Source organism: Neoarius graeffei, chromosome 27, assembly GCF_027579695.1.
Source record: "Neoarius graeffei isolate fNeoGra1 chromosome 27, fNeoGra1.pri, whole genome shotgun sequence".
Taxonomy (NCBI): Eukaryota; Metazoa; Chordata; class Actinopteri; order Siluriformes; family Ariidae; genus Neoarius; species Neoarius graeffei.
Genome location: NC_083595.1, coordinates 32,354,453 through 32,375,218, shown reverse-complemented (window position 1 = coordinate 32,375,218; position 20,766 = coordinate 32,354,453). Strand labels below are relative to the sequence as shown.

Sequence of the window (20,766 nt, the reverse complement as noted above, 5' to 3'; positions counted from 1 at the left end):
CATGGGAGTTTGCCCAACCAGTCCACATGTGCTTTGTGGATCTGGAGAAGGCATTCAACTGTGTCCCCCGTGGTATTCTGTGGGGAGTGCTTCGGGAGTATGGGGTTCGGGGCTCTTTGCTAAGGGCTGTCCGGTCCCTGTACGAACGGAGCAGGAGTCTGGTTCGCATTGCTGGCAGTAAGTCAGACCTGTTCCCAGTGCATGTTGGACTCCGGCAGGGCTGCCCTTTGTCACCGGTTCTGTTCATAATTTTTATGGACAGAATTTCTAGGCGCAGCCAGAGGCCAGAAGGAATCCTGTTTGGGAACCACAGGATTTCATCTCTGCTTTTTGCGGATGATGTTGTCCTGTTGGCTTCTTCAAACCAGGACCTCCAGCATGCACTGGGGCGGTTTGCAGTCGAGTGTGAAGCGGCTGGGATGAGAGTCAGCACCTCCAAGTCCGAGGCCATGGTTCTCGACCGGAAAAGGGTGGCCTGCCCTCTCCAGGTTGGTGGAGAAGTCCTGCCTCAAGTGGAAGAGTTTAAGTATCTTGGGATCTTTCACGAGTGAGGGAAGGATGGAGCGTGAGATCGACAGGCGGATCGGTGCAGCCTCCGCAGTGATGCGGTCGCTTTACCGGTCCGTCGTGGTGAAGAAGGAGCTGAGCCAAAAGGCGAAGCTCTCAATTTACCGGTCGATCTATGTTCCGACTCTCACCTATGGTCATGAGCTTTGGGTAATGACCGAAAGAACAAGATCGGGGATACAAGCGGCCGAAATGAGTTTCCTTCGCAGGGTGGCTGGGTGCTCCCTTAGAGATAGGGTGAGAAGCACAGTCACTCGGGAGAAGCTCGGAGTAGAGCCGCTGCTCCTCCACATCGAGAAGAACCAGCTGAGGTGGCTCGGGCATCTTTTTCGGATGCCTCCTGGACGCCTCCCTGGGGAGGTGTTCCAGGCATGTCCCCCCAGGAGGAGGCCCCGGGGAAGACCCAGGACACGCTGGAGGGACTATGTCTCTCGGCTGGCCTGGGAACGCCTCAGTGTTCTTCCCGAGGAGCTGACTGAGGTGTCTGGGGAGAGGGAAGTTTGGGCTTCCATGCTTAGACTGCTGCCTCCGCGACCCGGTCCCGGATAAAGCGGAAGACGACGAGACGAGAAGTGGCTTTTTTTTGGGGGGGGGGGGGGGGGGGGGTGCAAACAGAACATTTTTCTTTGAACTTTTCTCTTTTAATTCTTCTTTTACTCTTCTTTATGAGAAAAATGAGAAAAAATGTGGCTGACCTGCCAGTAATTTGAATCTTGGAGTGCCATTCTCATGCAGATATGTAGGTGTTCATTGTCGAGCCTAGAACGGTACTTGGTTTTGACAATGTTCATAGTGGAAAAAGCTGACTCTCAGCTGTAAGTTGATCCAAACATAGTCAAGGTGTGCAGTGCTACTTTGATTAGACCAGGGAACACACTCCAATGTGTTTATGTTGCCCCAAAATCCACGCTACTTTTAAGGAACATTCGTTTGCACGTTGCTGGGCTGTAAATGTATGTGTGATGAGTCGGGTAGACCTGTCATACTGTGCTTGCAGTTGGGTTATTTTGCGTGCCCGCAGCTCGGACTTCAGGGGATAACTTTGCTCAAAAGAGCTGTGCTTTGTTTCGTCGTGGCGCTTCACGTTGCCGCTTTTAATTAATGCCACGTTTTCGGAGCATATGAGGCACACTGGTTTTGAACTGCTCGCCGGAAGAATGAACATATATTTCTCCGTCCATTCATCTTTAAAACAACGATTTTCCTTGTCTACTTTCCGCCGCCTTTTGGAGCAAGCCATGTTGTCTCGGTCGGTTGTCTCTGAACTTAACTCTCTTCCTCTCTGCTTGTTGCTCTGCTGTGGACTGCTGGGTAAACTAACGATTTTATTGGCTCAACTGAATGAAGCTATTGTCGTATTAACTGGAGTAGCAGCGCCCGCTGTCAATAGCCACGATCGTCCAAAATAATGCTTCATGAAAATTACTTAATCTCGTGAATTTACCATTGGTCACGGGTCCGGACAGAACCATCACTGAGTCCGGATCCGGACCGAGGTCCGCCATTTGGTGATGCCTGAACTACACTAAAGTCAACTCATGCAGCCACTGATAAGTTTTTGAGAAGTCTGCCTAAGCGGAAATGATTTTGTCGGATGTTTTGTATAATGTTATTTATCGAATTTGCAAAAAATAAAAATGCTCCGTTTCTCAAAATCCGGTGAATGTGGATAGAATAAAACAATTATTCCATTCAATCTCATCGTACAGGGCTTATAGCCGGCTATCAGCTCATGTACGACTCGATTTCGTGGAATAATTGTTAAAGGGGAACTGAAGTCACTTTTAAACTTGCTTTATTTCTTAATTAACGTGTTCTTCAATTACGTTTTCGGTTTTATTAACCTTATATCATGACTCGTATTGGCATGTTATATTACACTTTTCCGCCTTTTCGGTTTTTTTGTGTGTTTGACTAATGACAAAGTGTCCATGTGGAAACATCCTAAAAGACGTAAATGTGTACATTAACTTCAATACATGAGCTTACTCGATATTTTTGGCAGACACAGCCAGCCAGGTGCTTGCAACAGTAGTGAGGTCTACCCGCCGTGTGCGCTGACACTCCTCTGGTCCTGGCCAGCCCAGGCTGCTGTAGTCTTTCCACTTTCCTGCAAAACACACACACTGTCCCTAAAAAAAGTTCAGAAGGCTGCACATTGAAGAAAGCAGTCAGTTCATATGACACATACCTGAAGGTCCAGGGGAAGGGATGGTCGGGCCGCTGATCTCCAGGATGGAGTGTGCTGCTGAGGAGTCACTCGGAGAGGAATCCTCTTCACCTGCCCAGCTCTCAGAAACCTCTGGCTTGGGCTTTCGCATTCGCTTCACCTGGAATGTGATCTGGATTATCCAAAACAACAACAAACATAAACCTTACATTGAACAGATTTCGTACCATCAGTGTCTATTATATACGAACCATCAGGAATAGGACATTTGTTTTAGAGGGATTTTGTATAAAAGTGTAAAAATTTGCTCTATAAAATAAAGAAAAAATAATTTCCTTGGAGCCACAACAGCATAAGAGCTACACATACTTAAATGTTTTCTGATGGTCTAGAGCAGTGCTTCTCAACCGCGAATTTTTTTCCCCCCAAGTTGAATTCTTTTTTTTTTTTTTACTCGTACAGTTGCTGGGTTGCACCTGACGTCACATCCGTCTCATTAAGCTACGGTCACACTACAGCTCACGATGTTTTGCGATGGGTTATCGATGAAAATGAGGTATTTTGATGGCGATATACAAGTGAGCTAAAAGTTGTGGTCACACAGTAGGTGAACACTTGACTGTCACGCCTTAGCGCGCAGTTCGAGTGGCCGTGCATGCTCACGGAGTGCGTTGTGCACGCGCTTGGGACCCGGTCGTTATGGGAAACACCTGATACTGATTTGAGCGCAGTCAGTGGATAAGGACGCCGTTTTCACAGAGGCATTGTGAAGCATTATCGTTATCATTATCATGGTCACGTTTGTTTCTAGTCATGTTTATAACCCTGTTTAAAAATACTCTGCTTTATGATTCTGCTTCTGTAAATCTCACGCCTGCTAATAAACACTCTTCCTGCGCTTAGATCCGTCTACCTTGTAGTGTCCTGATCCCCAGATCTTTAACCCAGCCACATATAAAAAGTTGTACTCCTCTATGCTCTTCCAGGTTTTCATCTGTGTGTCCGAGTAGAACGAGGTCTGCAGCCCCAGGTAGTTTGAGATGTCGGGGAACTCAACGGATGGATAATTTTCCAGCTCATAGGAAAAATCCTTCTTTGTTAGCGTGTAAGGATCTAATCCCATTGAGTGGTTTCTATATCCACTTCTTTTGAGTGGACTTCTTGGTTTTAATAACTTGCTCATTTGCTGAACACAAACATGGCAATAAGTTCTTGTGTTAATGGACCAGACTCCACTTTTGGATCATGAATCCCTTTTGCGTGAGAATGCCCTGCGTGCATGGTTTGGCTTCTGGCACATCCATACAGTTTTAAATACAATACCAACAATTAAAAACAGTTTGTTTTTATTGCATTTATTTAATTCCTGGACTCCATCTGTAACAGGGAGTGATGTCGCATCCCATTAATACACTTTACAATCGATTATTAGATTCTAATAGAATAGATGAGCCAAAATAATTGGGGATATTTTTTAATGGGCCGTGACTCATTACAAGTATGAATAGGTGGGCCTTAAAGCAGAAAAGGTTCAGAACCCCTGGTCTAGAGCTTACCCATTCTGCTCCATCATCATCCTCGCAGTTCCCAAAGCAGGCGCCATCGTTACTGGCCCCCATCACTCTGTCGTTTTTCAGAACACGGATCCCTCGCAGGTCTCCACGCTTCCCGCTCACATCCAGCGCTCCTTCAAATGCTCCCATGAGCTCCTCATGCAACTGCCACTGTTCTTCTCCTTCCAGCGCTCCTTTCTTATCTTCCCCTCGCTCCTGCTGGCCCACCTCTCCTGAACCATTACTGTCTACCACTACTTCTACACACACAGAGAGAGAGGGGGAGAGAGAGAGAGGAAGGAATAAAAATGAATGAAATAGAAAGAGTGATATTGTGATGCTTAATGATGGTAAACATGTACTTACTCTCAAACAGGAGTGAGTCCTTTAACGCAGATCCAGGCATGGCATCCGTGTTTCCAGTTTCTTGCCTTTCCTCGGATTCCCAGTCTTCCACCTCAATGTCCTCTGCTCTCTCACAACCTGAACCATCTGCGCACCAAACACACATCATATTTGCACATGAGCTTTATTACTGTTTTGTTACTAAAGGTCTATAATCAGAGGTGGACAAAGTACCCAACTTCATTACTTAAGTCAAAGTACAGATCCCACTGGTCAAATGTTACTCCGATACAAGTGAAAGTTGTCCAGTCAAATTTTTACTAAAGTACTTGCTTTTAAAAATACTTAAGTATTAAAAGTACATTTTCTGTCAACGCATTGTTGCATTATTGCCACGACACTTACAAAACCCAACGTCATTACCAAAGACAGAAATGTGAATTCACAAAATGAACGCATGCTGTGCCATCATGGTGGTTTAACGTTAAGCTAGCTAGCCAGTGAAGTTCCACCTGACATGCTCGCAAACGCTTTTCAAACTCAAAAACATACTGGGTAGCTAATGCTACTAGAAAAGAAAGACTTCTACATTCTGTTTATTTGGCAAGATTATGCTAAAACATATTTCTGAAAGGACTTCAGACAAGTTAACATTCTTCATGTTAGCGTAACTCTGTTTTTACATGCTAACTAATAGTGTCCAAGTTAACTAGTTGTGTGTAAACGTTAGCCGTGGACAAGGCTACGGCAACTTGGCGGGCAAATCCATAGAAAGTCATTTGACTAACCAGACTGTATAGCTACGTTTGCAACGTTATCGCTAGCTCTAAAAGCACAGACAACTTCACTGCAAGCTTTCTCTTGGAATAAAACGTTTATATACTTCAATATGCTTCCGCAGGTTGGACGGCAAGTTTTTGTAGGCCGTGATGTGGTTCGTTTTCGGCAAACAAAGCAAACATTTAAAACGAAATGAATCTTTAATCCTTTCAGAAAACTGAAACATGAGTTCTAGGTATAGCCGTGGGTGTGTGTGCGCATTCTCCAGAAGAACCGCCTCCTTCCATTCTGACATCAACTGATGGTGTTCAAATAATGCTGCTGAAAAATCACTGAACTTGATTTTATACAGTCTACGGCCGTGACGTGACCCTAGTGATTACTGATCAGCTGTCTCAGTGTCTCCTGCGAAAAAACCAAATCACGTTTTAGAAAAGAAAAGAAAAAAAATCCATTCATTTTCAAAGCCGCTTCATAGTAACGAGAACCTTGATAGAAATGTAGTGGAGTGAAAAGTACGATATTTGTCTTTCAAATGTAGCAAAGTTACAGTCATAAGTTTCTAAGTAAAAGTACAGATACTCAAAGTGTACTTAAAGCATATACGCAGAGCCATGGCCTCACTTTCGTTTATAAACGCCTTGAGACCTCAAGAATGGCACAGGAATAGTTTTAAGCGTTAACAATAAATCTAATATAGTTATTTTACGATTAAAGTAATTCATATAGGTAGCGGTCTGACTGAATGATCTTGACGTCCGTAACGTCACAGCAGGAAGTCTATCGGTCTCATCGCCACTTCTGCTATACCAAAACACAGCGCTGACTGCAACTCCGATCCTCCATTTTGAGCTAATTTATCGCCATGCCATGTAGATGTCTTTTTGGCAGGTGCAGCAACACGATAGAAGGTGGCTTTACGTTGCATTCATGGCCCAAGAATGTTCAAACTGCAAAGATTTTAACGCGTTTTGCGAGAAGTTCACGGGCACATTGAGCGCCTACGAAGTGGTCTCTCCTCTGCTCTGCACATTTTACTGAAGACTCATACGAAACCTCTGATCTGTTGAGGAGTGTTGGCTACAAGCCCGTATTGAAAGAGGGTGGAGGGTGCAGTACCAACTATTAAAGAAAACTGCAAGAAAAGGAAAGTTTTTTTTTTTTTTTTAAAGGAAAGTGAGTTCAGTTGCACCAGTCCTCCTGGAGTGAGCCAAGGGTTGTTGCTAAAACCCGGGACGGAACGGGACATATCGCTAGGGCAGTGACCTCCCCGCAGGTGTTATTAAAACCGGTGACATCCCGTTCCGTACCAGGTTTTAGTAATTGCCTGAGCTGAGCAGTAATGGCGGAACACACAGTATGAAGAAAAGTGAAGGAGTCGACCAGCCGTCTGATTTGTAAACTGGATATTGCTGCCATCTCTCCCTTACGTGGAAGAAGTGAATGAACGGAGAACTGAACAAACAACTGAAAGTCAGATTGCTTCAAAACAATCGGCCTTCAAGAACACAGGCAGGTAAGCTCTGACTCTCATTTGGATATATATATATATATATATATATATATATATATATATATATATATATATATATATATACACACATATATATATATACACATACACACACACACACACGTTTACCTGCATTTAGATTAATACCTGTAACTTGTATTGTGTGTTTAAGTTACCTGTATAAGATTATTTAATTTGCTTCAGAATGTGATTGTCTCAGTTCATCTGATTATTTAATGAGCCTTTTACGTTTTATCAGTGAAAATGCATGCATGTACATGTACGTTACATAAGTTATAACACCCATCCTGTTTTAATGAGAGTCAACCAACAATCAGTGAAGTCAAATCAGTCTTAGCTGAGCAAGTCGGTAATGGGATTTCTTACTTTCATCATACATTTTTATTTATATGACTTTGGTCTATAGCTGTAAAAGGTCTCGGCCTTAAAACCGGTTCCCGCTGTGACGTAACGCACTCAGGACTGGCTGGCTCAGCAGGGCAGCTCGAATGCCAACTTTGTGGTCGATTTTAACTCTCAAAATAATAATAATAATTTTTATATATGTATATTCCCATTTATGCAGCATACAAGAGTCAAGGATGGAGAAACTATCCACTCAATTTATTTAAAAATAGAGGTTCTGCATATCTCCTTTAAGTACAGTACTCAAGTAAATTAACTTCGTTACTGTCCACCTCTGTCTATAATACACGAGACGACTGCTCAAAGTCTATGAATTTTTTTTTTTAAATAAATTGTTGTAGGGTTCTTCTCTGCCTATCCAACCGGCAGCCTGTTTCAACCAAGATACCACATACTAGCCACTAATGCTCCTAAGCTGATCACATATATTAGTCAACTTGAGCAAATTCAGAAATACAACTGCTGTCCCTCAACCAGATTCTGATGCAATACGTGAGAAAGAGGAGACGCAAAATATGAGTGCAACATTTCCAAGCAGCACGTTTATATCACAGTTTAAACAGTAGCCAAGTTAACTGTGCGGCTTTTAAAACATACCAGGAAATGAACTGGCAAAAAGACTTCTTGAACGTCAGCGTTTTGTAACTTGATGTTCTGAACGCCTAAATATCAGGATTCATGAGAGCAGTCGGAGGACTGAAAATGAGCGTTTATCACTTGCTATGGTGAGTTTGTCTTTAGGGAACAAATGAAGGTCATTATTTGATGCTTTACAGCAGGAATGATACAACTCTCGTACAAAGCTATTTTTCATGCTATTAAAGTGAGTTTTGAGTTCATGAAAACACTACGTCTAATGTCACTTGGCTGCAGTGTACGCCAATCAAAGGAAAGTATGCCAGCAATTTTCAAAATACAGCTCCTTTAAAGTGCTGATGACACGTTTTTGACATCTTTGGCGAGGTTTTATAACATAAAAAGTAATTCCCGATGATCCATATATTAATTCACGAAGGCGCCTATTTTACAAGTTATGATAAAAAACGCGGCTATCTGGGCAAATTTGACGGGGCCGCAGCACCCAGGAGACGAAAGAGGAGGAGGAGCTATATGACGTCAGCGAAAGAACCTTCCTCCTAACTTACCAGTTTGTTGTTGATGCGGCAGGTGTTCGGTTTATCATTATTAGTATTTTTATTATACATTATTATTTTATATATGAGTGATTCCACGCTTATGGGTACTGAAATGGGGACATGAACTTATTCACCTAAAACCATTTCTTTTTTTACCATCAGGTCACAAAACATGTAATCTTTAATGAATGATATGTTAAAAGATAACTTTAATTTTCTGAGATGTAATAAAAACATATTTATATGCCAAAGTCAAGCCTATGAGTTCCAAAATGATGTCTGTTACATTACTTCTGTTACAATTGTCCATCTCGCGTCTGTTACAAATTAATTACAATCTAGCTATATACCATGTTAATCTTATTGAAAGAATGTGTATGTTTATTCTACTACACGTTTATTAATTATATTTGCTAAAACATCACCTTCCTATGTTTCAAAAAGTAATTCTACATTGTTAAAATTGAGAATATATATGTCCACAACACTTCTGTTACGTTCTGACTTTGGCATATAAATATGTTTTTATTACATCTCAGAAAATTAAAGTTATCTTTTAACATATCATTCATTAAAGATTACATGTTTTGTGACCTGATGGTAAAAAGAAATGGTTTTAGGTGAATTTTTAAAAATAAGTTCATGTCCCCATTTCAGTACCCATAAGCGTGGAATCACTCATATATATATATATATATATATATATATATATATATATATATATATATATATATATATATATGTTATTATGCCTTCGCGTTGTGTTGCCGGCTTTTGCTCCAAAACCCACAAGGATGGGGTAAGTTTATTCAAGTTTCCCAGAGATCCCGAGCTGCATGCGAAGTGGGTGAAGCAAGCCAGGCGCACTCGTGACAAGTGAGAGCCCTCACCAACATCCGTCCTGTGCTCTGAACACTTCGATTTGGATTGTTTTGACACCCTTCCCAGCTTAAAAGAATCTCTTGGGTGTTCAGTTCAGCACAAACGTGTGTTACTACCATCAGCAGTGCCTACAGTATTCCGGAGGGGGTCTACTAGTAGCTATGCCGGATCCAGCAGTCGCCTGGGACAAGCCGACTCCTCCAAAGACAGTCCAACTGTCAGAACATGTGTTGAGAAACGACATAAGATAAAGGTACGTAGAGCTATAGAGTGCTCCGACATGATGCTAAAAATAGTAACCATTCGGTCTGCGCGGCCATCTTGGAAGTGACTCACTCCAGAGCGCTCATAGAGTACACATCATAGAGTACACATTCATGATAATCATAAATGTAATCATAAAGTCGGCGTGATATCAGTCATGTATTTGCTTGTGAAAGCTTGCGGCTTTCATGTAACTGCCGCCTAGCAACGAGAGGCAAAGGGTAAAGAGGGTAGGCTATCATAGATTCTATTCGGAAGCGATCAATACATGATTGCTTAAAAATGAGGTATTTTAACAATTTGCATCTGTTTTGTGATTATCGTGACACTTGTGTGTTATATAGAACTGTACGTCTTATCAGCACATCGAGGATCTTCCACCGGAGGCTTTAGCAAGTACTCGTAGCAACACTACACTTTACCCTTTGCCATGCGTTGTTAGGGAACGGTAGCAAGTACCCCGATGACCGACTTCAAGAATATGTAGAAAAAATTTAGAAATTATACTTTCCAAAAGTCATTTGAGCTTAGTGTATTGCATTTCCATTTATATTGTAGGTTCTTGCTGATGTTTTTGCGCAGTATGACGCAGCTGCTGAATCAGAAGCTGCAGAGTTTGTATGTACTAGTTGTGAACATTCACATTATTATCAATCTCATTTATTTAAAATCAGATAAAATCATGCCATCATGATCACTGCTTAAAGTACCAGTATTTGGTTGTTCTTTTGTTCAGAGGAAGAGCTAGCACTAGAGAGTTCACCGGCGTTTTCATGCGCCATTTCCATTGAGTAGAACAGCCAGTGAACCGCAGCGTGTTCTTCCGCTGACGTCACAACATGGCCGCGAGCCACGGACCCAGTTTTCTTGCGCTGTGCAATTAAAAGTTGGATATTCGCGTAACAACAGCTTCTTTTCACGTAATTATAACAGAAATATAACATGTTTGCCATGTTGTATAGTTTATTTAAGAAATTGCATAGAGTCATGTTTGTGTCATCAGCCCTTTAAATGTTAAAATCGTCCTCTTTGTGCTGTAGACAAAAGCAAAATCTCACGCAGGGTGAGGTGAAACTTGGGATAAAATGCAAATGCGCTCAAGTCTACAGCGGTTTATTAATACCTGAAATCAATAGCACCGCATGTGTCTCCCCCAAATTTGGAGAGGACGATGAATTCATTTTTCTCTGCAAGAGTAGAACAGCCTCTAAATAAAGTTTGAGCTATTTTCAGCCTGTTGAATTATTGAGTGCAAGATTTCTCCACTTCAAAGCCCTTTGGCTTGATGGGGAACAGCGTCAGGGGAAAAGAGTGCTGAACTACAGGGGAAGCGGAGGGGGGGAAAAAAAAAAAGAGGAAGAGGGAGGTAGAAGAGAAGGCAAACCAAGAATAGAAAATGCAGTGGGGAGAGAGCTAAAAACAGATGACAGATTACAGTGACTAAGCTATTAAAAGATCTCGACCCACAACAAAACCGAGGCTGAAACACAAGGGATTTGAGCAAAGAGACTGCAAGAAGGAGAAAGGAGGATGGTGCAATATGGTAGCAGTCCTGGGTAAACTCGGCGTCGAGCACGGCAAGATTGATAAAACTAAAAAAACATAAGTATATTAACAATATTGCAAGTTGAATGATGATGATGATGATGTTTCTACTGACTAAACAATCAAATGAATAATAAAGACCTTATTTCCTATTTCTGAGCAATTTGATTGTCTTTGGTCTGGAGGAATTGACAGTTAGAACAGCCACTAGTGGCAGCAGAACTCACGTTGACAGGCCTGGTGGTGGTGGAGCTTGTAGAGGAAAGGGTAGAACTGCAGGCAGCGCAGCAGAGGCAGACTGGCACGGCACTGGCTGCAGCTGCCACTCAGAGACAGGGCGTGTCGGAACAGGGTCAATGCACCGGTCAGGTTCCCTCGAGAGAGCTGCACACTCACCATGCTCAGCAGAGTGTGAGGCTTAATGCAAGAAGTGAACAGGAAAGTCAGTAAAACACAGAAGGATACTGGATACTCAGCAAAGATCATTCTTTAAAAAAAAAAAAAAATCATACCGTGTCCGAAATCGCTCACTCGTTCACTACATAGGGAATTACTATATAGAGGACTACATAGTGAGCTCACTGATGAAATGAAAATAAACAAACACTTTCGGAGACTACTCTGCCGCGCTGTTATTTACGTCATTACTGTCGCCCGATTAAAACGTGCCAGATCAGTCGGCTAATGGGTTTTCAAAATCATAAATATACGCATGTCTTTCTGTGATAAATCCATATTATACGGAGCGTATTTCCTACATTAATCAATACAAAGTACTTTGTGTCTGCTGCGTCTTTCAGTTCTTTTAAAATCAAGGCTGAATCCTTTCTTCTTTGCCGCTGCCTTTTATTAAATCAAATTTGAGGCTTTTGATTTGATTTCTTTCAGAGCGACCGTGAAATGCATGGTGGGATATATGATGTTCTAAGACAGATGTTATAATTTCAAAAAGGTGTGAAAGACGTCCCCCAGAATTCTACAAAGAAGGAATTCTCTGATGGAAACACAGCTTGCAGAAGTGTTTAGACTTAAATGGAGGATATGTCGAGAAATAGCTTTGTTATTTTCATAAATAAAGATTTTTTTCAATTTGTCTTGGAACTTTATGACTTACCCTCATATTGCTTTGGTTAGTGACCATCGGTTATACTACTTTTCATGATGCATTGTGGGATACTTTGAGTGCACTATATAGGGTGTAATAATCCTCACTATACATTCGGACAGCACTACAAAATGGCGAGCTCACTATATAGTCCACTATATAGTGAGTAGGGAGTGATTTCGGACACAGGGATAGTCCTGAAGTAGTAAGCGAAGGCTGTTGGGTTTGTGGTCTAATCCTGAAGATTAGACCACAAACCCAAGCATTTTTTTTTCCCCTCCTGCGTGTTTGAAGACGTATTAAATAACTGAGGACACGGGTTTAAATTGATTTTTGCAAATGGTGAAAAAACGCTTGTGTGCATAATGGGTAACTGATTATTTGGGTAAACCCATGAGATGTCGCCGTGATGAAAACATTTTGTTTCTCTGCCAACAATATATTTCAGTCAACTATATTTTACCAAAATTATAGGAAAACGTTTTATTTACGATACTTTCGAACCATGTGCATGCATGTAGACAAAGATCATGTTGGGTAAGGAGTCAGTAAAACAAACGCCGCAGTAAATGCAGTCATTCTGCCTAAAGAGGTCGAAATCTTGCTAGCGAAGTGTACCATGAACGACTTTTACCTCAGGTGATGTCGACAATCAAAGTGAGAACTTACGTCCCACTGTAAACTTATAATTAAAAAAAAGACAGTAATATGTGTTTCAGTCAGTAGATTAGGATATAAATGTAGAAGTACCGGTAGGTGCAGTGTGTTTCAGTGGAACTGGAATGAAATCTCTGAATGCAGTTCCCCCTTTTCACGATTGGAGGTAACCAGTCATTAAAAACGTGTGTGAAAGAGATGTATGCAAAAGAGGAAAATATTTAAGTTCAGGAAAATCTGTACTTTTCAGAACTTATATTTTAAATTACATAGACACGAGTGTTTTACTGAGAAATACACCACTCGTATTTTTCATGCGAGCTACATCTGGGACATGGAGAACCAAAACCGGGACCTAAATCTCTGTCACTTGTGAGGAAATCAAAGAAATATTTTGATAAATCTGGGTACTTTTTGTCTCAGGGCGGCATGCACTGTTGCCTCACAGCAAGGAGGTTCCGGGTTTTTTTTAAATATGAAAGTACAACCCTGATTCCAAAAAAGTTGGGACAAAGTACAAATTGCAAATAAAAACGGAATGCAATGATGTGGAAGTTTCAAAATTCCATATTTTATTTAGAATAGAACATAGATGACATATCAAATGTTTAAACTGAGAAAATGTATCATTTAAAGAGAAAAATTAGGTGATTTTAAATTTCATGACAACAACATCTCAAAAAAGTTGGGACAAGGCCATGTTTACCACTGTGAGACATCCCCTTTTCTCTTTACAACAGTCTGTAAACGTCTGGGGACTGAGGAGACAAGTTGCTCAAGTTTAGGGATAGGAATGTTAACCCATTCTTGTCTAATGTAGGATTCTAGTTGCTCAACTGTCTTAGGTCTTTTTTGTCATATCTTCCGTTTTATAATGCGCCAAATGTTTTCTGTGGGTGAAAGATCTGGACTGCAGGCTGGCCAGTTCAGTACCCGAACCCTTCTTCTACACAGCCATGATGCTGTAATTGATGCAGTATGTGGTTTGGCATTGTCATGTTGGAAAATGCAAGGTCTTCCCTGAAACAGACGTCGTCTGGATGGGAGCATATGTTGCTCTAGAACCTGGATATACCTTTCAGCATTGATGGTGTCTTTCCAGATGTGTCAGCTGCCCATGCCACATGCACTAATGCAACCCCTTACCATCAGAGATGCAGGCTTCTGAACTGAGCGCTGATGATAACTTGGGTCGTCCTTCTCCTCTTTAGTCCGAATGACACGGCGTCCCTGATTTCCATAAAGAACTTCAAATTTTGATTCGTCTGACCACAGAACAGTTTTCCACTTTGCCACAGTCCATTTTAAATGAGCCTTGGCCCAGAGAAGACGTCTGCGCTTCTGGATCATGTTTGGATACGGCTTCTTCTTTGAACTACAGAGTTTTAGCTGGCAACGGCAGCTGGCACGGTGAATTGTGTTCACAGATAATGTTCTCTGGAAATATTCCTGAGCCCATTTTGTGATTTCCAATACAGAAGCATGCCTGTATGTGATGCAGTGCCGTCTAAGGGCCCGAAGATCACGGACACCCAGTATGGTTTTCCGGCCTTGACCCTTACGCACAGAGATTCTTCCAGATTCTCTGAATCTTTTGAGGATATTATGCACTGTAGATGATGATATGTTCAAACTCTTTGCAATTTTACACTGTCGAACTCCTTTCTGATATTGCTCCACTATTTGTCGGCGCAGAATTAGGGGGATTGGTGATCCTCTTCCCATCTTTACTTCTGAGAGCCGCTGCCACTCCAAGATGCTCTTTTTATACCCAGTCATGTTAATGACCTATTGCCAATTGACCTAATGAGTTGTAATTTGGTCCTCCAGCTGTTCCTTTTTTGTACCTTTAACTTTTCCAGCCTCTTATTGCCCCGTCCCAACTTTTTTGAGATGTGTTGCTGTCATGAAATTTCAAATGAGCCAATATTTGGCATGAAATTTCAAAATGTCTCACTTTCGACATTTGATATGTTGTCTATGTTCTATTGTGAATACAATATCAGTTTTTGAGATTTGTAAATTATTGCATTCCATTTTTATTTACAATTTGTACTTTGTCCCAACTTTTTTGAAATCGGGGTTGTATGTCCCTTTACACACTCACCCAGAAGGGTAATTATGCACAAGGCTATCTGTCTACAACAGAAAAAAATAAAATAAAACGCATCTGGAAAAATCCCAAGGGAGTCTGGAGCCAGAATCGTGATGTCATCTGCGGAAGCACCGGCAGGCTGCGCGAGCTTGCACAGTTTCGGTGCACAGCCTGTGTAGACCAAGCGCTCCCATTTCTCTCTCTTTGTCCGGTCTTTTGGAAAATGAGGAGTACTAATCCCATCAAGATTGGTGTTGCTACACCCTCCTACGATACATCTGTTAACCATTTTAATAATTACGTGATAATGTTGAAGAAATTTGCAGAAAACCACCAGGTCGTTTTCTCATAAACAAACCAGCGCTGACGTAGGATTCAGAGGAAGGCGTCCCGCACGCGACGTCACGAAAACCAGTGTTTGCCGGGAAATACAAATGGCAAGTTTTTTCAGAGGCGGACCAATTCGCCTCAAATAGCTTGATTTCAACTGAATTTTTCTGGTATTGCGCAAGGTAAAAAAACTGCACAAAATGCAAAATGTGACAGATATTTGACCAAAGTTTAATATAAAATAGGAGAATTACATTGATCTTGCTCCTGAATGTACCCGTGATATGCACTTTAATGCTGGTTCTAAGCCCGGATAGACTGGGAAGGGTTGCATCAAGAAGGGCATCCGGAGTAAAACCTACGTCAAATCAAATTTGCGGAACAGATCCGCTGTGGCACCCCCTAATGTACAGGAATAGCCGGAAGAAGGAGGAGGGTACTTTTTTGTGAATATGTCTGTATAATAAATAAAAAAATTAAAAAAATTTAAAAACCCGCACATCGGCTTGAAGATCTCTTGTTGAAAAACTCACATTTTTCAGACAAAATACATTGTGGATCTGAGTGACACAGTGAAATAATATTGGCTGGTGTTGAGTGGTATATCAGATACATTCCATTCATCTAGCATGATACTGAATGAGTTGAAGACTCGTTCAATACCATGCTAGCTGAATGTAATATATCTGATATACCATGAAAAATGTCAGCCAATATTATATACACACACACATTCCTTTCCAGTGTTCAAAATCTTCCATATTGAACGGTGCAAACTTGACGGCCATGGTTGTTTACAAATAGTCACGGTCACTTGCTAGCGCGGAAGTTTTACGTCTCCGACGTGCAATGTCATGTTGTCTTGACAACCATGCAATATCGTAAACCATATTCGACGCTCATTCTCCACTGGGTACAGTGACGTAATACACGTAGAAGAAGCGATATGCTAACACTACCAAATGCATGCTATCAAACCAAATGAATAAGTGTTCTTTATTTTTTTCGCGGTCCGGTTTCCATCAAATCCTGCGTTCTGATTGGCTGGCGAGCGGGTCCATATCCTACGATACGGACCTCTGGTGACTCGCTCGTTCACAACAACAAACATAGTAGCAATTTTTGTCAACATTTATCTTTTTTTTAAATAGGATTTATTTATAAGATTTTTATCAAAAATCTTATGAATTTTTGCCATCATTTCTCAGGAGAATAGCATTAATTTTACAGCATGGATAGTGATAACGACAGTCTTCACAGCGAAAGTGAGTTTTATTACCCTGAGGAAGAAGAAATAAAATAAAACATTTCAGGAGAAAGCTAAAAACCTCTAACTGTTGCTAACGCCGAGCAAAAACATGTCTGAATCCTGAATGACTCAATTTTGTATAAATAGGGAACTACATAGGCGGCAAAATGTAGTTTTTTTCCTGCCATGGAAGTGCACTTGTATACCGAGGAGGAAGCAATTTGCATTACAGCTGTAAATGAGGATTCAAAATGGCGGCTCGACTCGGTTTTCCCTTTCGGGCGCTCTCGTTTTCTGTTAGAATTTGGTAAAGAAAAAAAATATATATATTATTTACCAGCTTAAGGTCGGTCCGTATGGTGAAATACCGTGACCTCGGCCTTGAATACTGACCTTGGCCCAGAGGGCTTCGGTCAGTGCTTTCAAGACCTCGGTCACGGTATTTCACCATACGGACCTCCCAGCTGGTAAATAACATATACGTATGCATAATAATTCACGATATTTCACTCCCAGTGTTTTCCCGCTGAATAGATGTGCGCGCGGAACAGGTTCAAAATTAAAATTCTTTTGATTCGCTTGCGTGTTTGTGTCCATATAATCTAAAGGCCCGGTCACACAGCGCTTTACGGCTTTATCACGGCCAAAACCCGTCAAAAAGTGCTCTCCCGTGAAGCAGACGATGTTGTTCGTGTTGATGTCGAAGTTAAGACGTGTTACAGCCTCATCGCGTCTGTAGCACTGCCGATCACGTGTTGAGCGCGGACGTAAAACGGGCACTCCACTGCCATAGCACTGCCAAATCACGGGTAACCGCGGCTCAGCGTCGTTGGAAGAGCGGCTTGCTGCGCATATAAAAGCGGTCGCGCACGGCTGGTCTTCACAGTTGCCGATCCAGATCTCTTAGGCTGGTGTCAGTCTCTGCACAATTTCATCGTACATCGCAGGAGGCATCCTCATAAAGTTCTGAAAGGCTCTTGGATCTTCGTTACGCAGCTCGACCATGAGACGGTCGTAAAGCCCAAGCTGAGGTCTCCTCGCAATCCAGTCACGCACCCAGATGTTCTGTACCACCCTCCTCCTCCTCCTCCTCCTTCTTCTCTCAGCAAGGATATGTTGAGCCTGTATCAGTTGGTTCTGTTGGTGCTGGAGCATTAAGATGAGGACATCACAGCGTTGAGGGTTCATGTTCACCCCTTGACATCTAGACTGCAAGTGCCGAGGTCTCAGAAAATTACGGTATTTACATGCCGCAAATCAGAAGTGATGCAGAAGTGATTAGACAGTGATCAATCGAATTTAGAACTTGTTTGAGACGTCGTTTAACGGGCTTAGACAGTGATATGTACGCGGAAAAATCCATTTCTCAGTGATAAGCCGCTAAACACACGCTATATCCCGTGATACCAACGCGTAACACCCGTCCGATGACCATGCTCTGCCCGTGATAGACCGCCAAACTTTCGCGTCTTACCACGTCTCCCCAAGTTTTAATAACGGCCGGGACACTGATTATCACGTGTTTTTCACATGTGTTGCACGTCTTTACCACGTGTGCCGGCCGTGGTTGTCCGCGGTCTAAAGTTTTGAGCAGTCCAAAACTTTTTGCCGCGTCCGACGCCGTTCCGATTTTCCCCTGCGTCCTGTCACGTCTGTATATCGACTGTAACACGTCTTAACTTCGACATCAACACGAACAACATCGTCTGCTTCACGGGAGAGCACTTTTTGACGGGTTTTGGCCGTGATAAAGCCGTAAAGCGCTGTGTGACCGGGCCTTTAATAACATTACACGGCTGCGTGAAGATATGAAGTTTATCTTCTCGTGTTGAAAAATATATCGCTCGTTCGCTTCACTCACTCGTGAATATGTTCACCACTCAAAGACAAACGTCGTATCTTCGTGCAACTGTGTAATATCTTCCATTTATATAGCAGAAAATGTTACAATACTGAAAATATTATGTAAAACGTTCCAGTTTTCTCCATTCCTTCTTAAGCACTAGTGCATTTGTGTAAATAACTACATGAAAAGTATGTAAGTGATATCCTAAGGGAAGTGATACGTCTCATGTACCTCTGAGGCATTGATCTCCATGGCCTGCTGCAGGAGCTCCTGAGCTTCACGGTGCAGGCCGTAGTGGAGCAGCAGGTTGGCTGTGTTGACGAGCGGCACGTTTTTGTTCTGAGGTGGAGCTGAGTGCAGGGCCTGGCGCAGACACTGCAGAGCCTGTGTACCGTTTCCCTGAGCTCGCCAAAAGAGCCCAGCTTCATTTTGAACCAGCCACCGTGGTACATTCATCTGCACACACAGAGAGTAAAAAAACGGCTTCAAACCAAACTGGAACTATCGTACAGTTTCCTCCATTCATCCAGATTCAGCTCATCTTAAAATAGTCAGCCTACATGTTTCTGGAAGGGTTTCTTTTGCAGAGAAGAAATCTGCTGTCCAATCAGTATTTTTTTCCCCTAACACCTGCTAATGTGGAACAAAAATGAGGTCATGGCAACACATTTTATCATCGCTTCAAGCAGTTTGTTCTTACCTTCTCTAAAGTACTTGATATCATCACACCTATTTGTTCCATCGTCCACCCATCACTACGCTTCAGCAACACCTGCACATCAACAAACACAAAATCACGCGCTTCACTTTAACGCTTCATTCGCTTGTGAAATCTCACCCGTACAGCACCTAGCTGTGTTGTGGGCTCTGTAAATATGACAGCATGACTGAGGACAAGTAATTATTCCACAGAGAAGGTTGAATTTAATAATGTGGTCGAAACTTAGAAAACACTTTAGGTTTTCTTACTTACAGCTTGTATCTGTGTGTACACTTTTATGCAGTGCTTTGTTACAAGAAAGCACACAAGCAGGATTCATGCGATATCATTTATTTATTTACCTTAAAGATAGACTGCCTTTCAGATTTTTCAAGTGTAGGTCATTAAAAGAATTTACTTGTGTTTCGTGGACTGAAAGCTACTGATTTCGAATCACAGACTTCCAATTTTATTCATTTCTTTTTAATAGAACAATTAATGAATTTAGGGCCACATGGCCCAAAATTCTCTGCTATTTTTTCCAGCTTCATCATGACCCAATTCAAGATACTGCATCACATGGTGGGCTTTCCCTGCTCGCACAAGGCATTGCGGGATACAAATTTGAAGCAGGAGAGAAAAATGGAGGACGCGAGTGTGTGAATGAACCGTGAAAGAAAGACCGACTACGGTAACAGAAAGCGAGAAGAAAAGACGTTATGTTGTGAAGGAAAGGAAACGCAGGACTAAACTAATAAATATCAGCGGTCAGTGAGCACCTCGGTATGATCAGCTGTTCGTTTAGTGACAGAATGATGTAACAGTCAGTGCACGGTCAAAGGTAAACCTGTGCATGCGCACACGGACGTCCTCTGTCTGCTTGACTGCGCAAAGCGAGCGATTTTATGCACGTTATTTGCTAGGGAATTAATTAAATTAAATAACTTCCCAGCCACAGAACGGCCTGATATTTTGTGAGATAGTCTAGAAATAAACATCTATCACAATGACCAAATTTGAGAAGGAAATCAATTTCACCAATTTTATGAAATCGAAAGGTCGTATAGCTTTAATATAACCCATTAGCGAATATGAATTCGGAACTAACTCCTTATTCAGACAGGATTCATTTTACACATCCATTTTTTTTTTTAACAAGTGCTAATCACAGGGTTCCCAGACCTTTTTAAACATCTAATTCAAGGACTTTTAAGGCGTAATTCCATCAAATTCAAGGACCCAGCACAGTATAGTTTGAGACACAGATCAAGGTTAATTACCGTTACAACAGTAAGAATTTTTATAATGAGAACTAGTAGGCTTTACAAAAGCTCACAGTCAACAATTAAAACGAGAGAGAGGCTTGAATGTGTCAAGACTTCTCAATTATACTGTTACAGTGATAGCAGATGATGTAGTCTCTTGCCTTGTCTAAAACAGCATAGCAAACTAATGTGTAATTTGAGCGATAGAGAAAGAGACTCACGAGTTGAAGAGCGAAGTAAACTGCCCGTTTATTTCATTAGCACCAGCTTCACAACACAAAACACATTTTCCATGAACATGACCATGGCCACGGCCAAATGAATAGACAAATAAACAC

At 41.8% G+C, this 20,766-nt stretch overlaps 1 protein-coding gene across 1 annotated transcript in view; it reads right to left on the bottom strand.

Annotated features, from left to right (window-relative positions):
• Positions 1-20,766, bottom strand: part of ttc17 (tetratricopeptide repeat domain 17) — an 82,217-nt gene that overhangs the window by 21,399 nt on the left and 40,052 nt on the right. The window contains exons 14-20 of the mRNA XM_060911908.1: positions 19,164-19,235; positions 18,695-18,919; positions 11,409-11,598; positions 4,657-4,782; positions 4,294-4,550; positions 2,759-2,909; positions 2,557-2,677 (exon numbers count right to left, since the gene is read on the bottom strand). Coding sequence (XP_060767891.1) covers positions 2,557-2,677; positions 2,759-2,909; positions 4,294-4,550; positions 4,657-4,782; positions 11,409-11,598; positions 18,695-18,919; positions 19,164-19,235 — 1,142 coding nt within the window. The remainder of the gene's footprint in view (positions 1-2,556; positions 2,678-2,758; positions 2,910-4,293; positions 4,551-4,656; positions 4,783-11,408; positions 11,599-18,694; positions 18,920-19,163; positions 19,236-20,766) is intronic.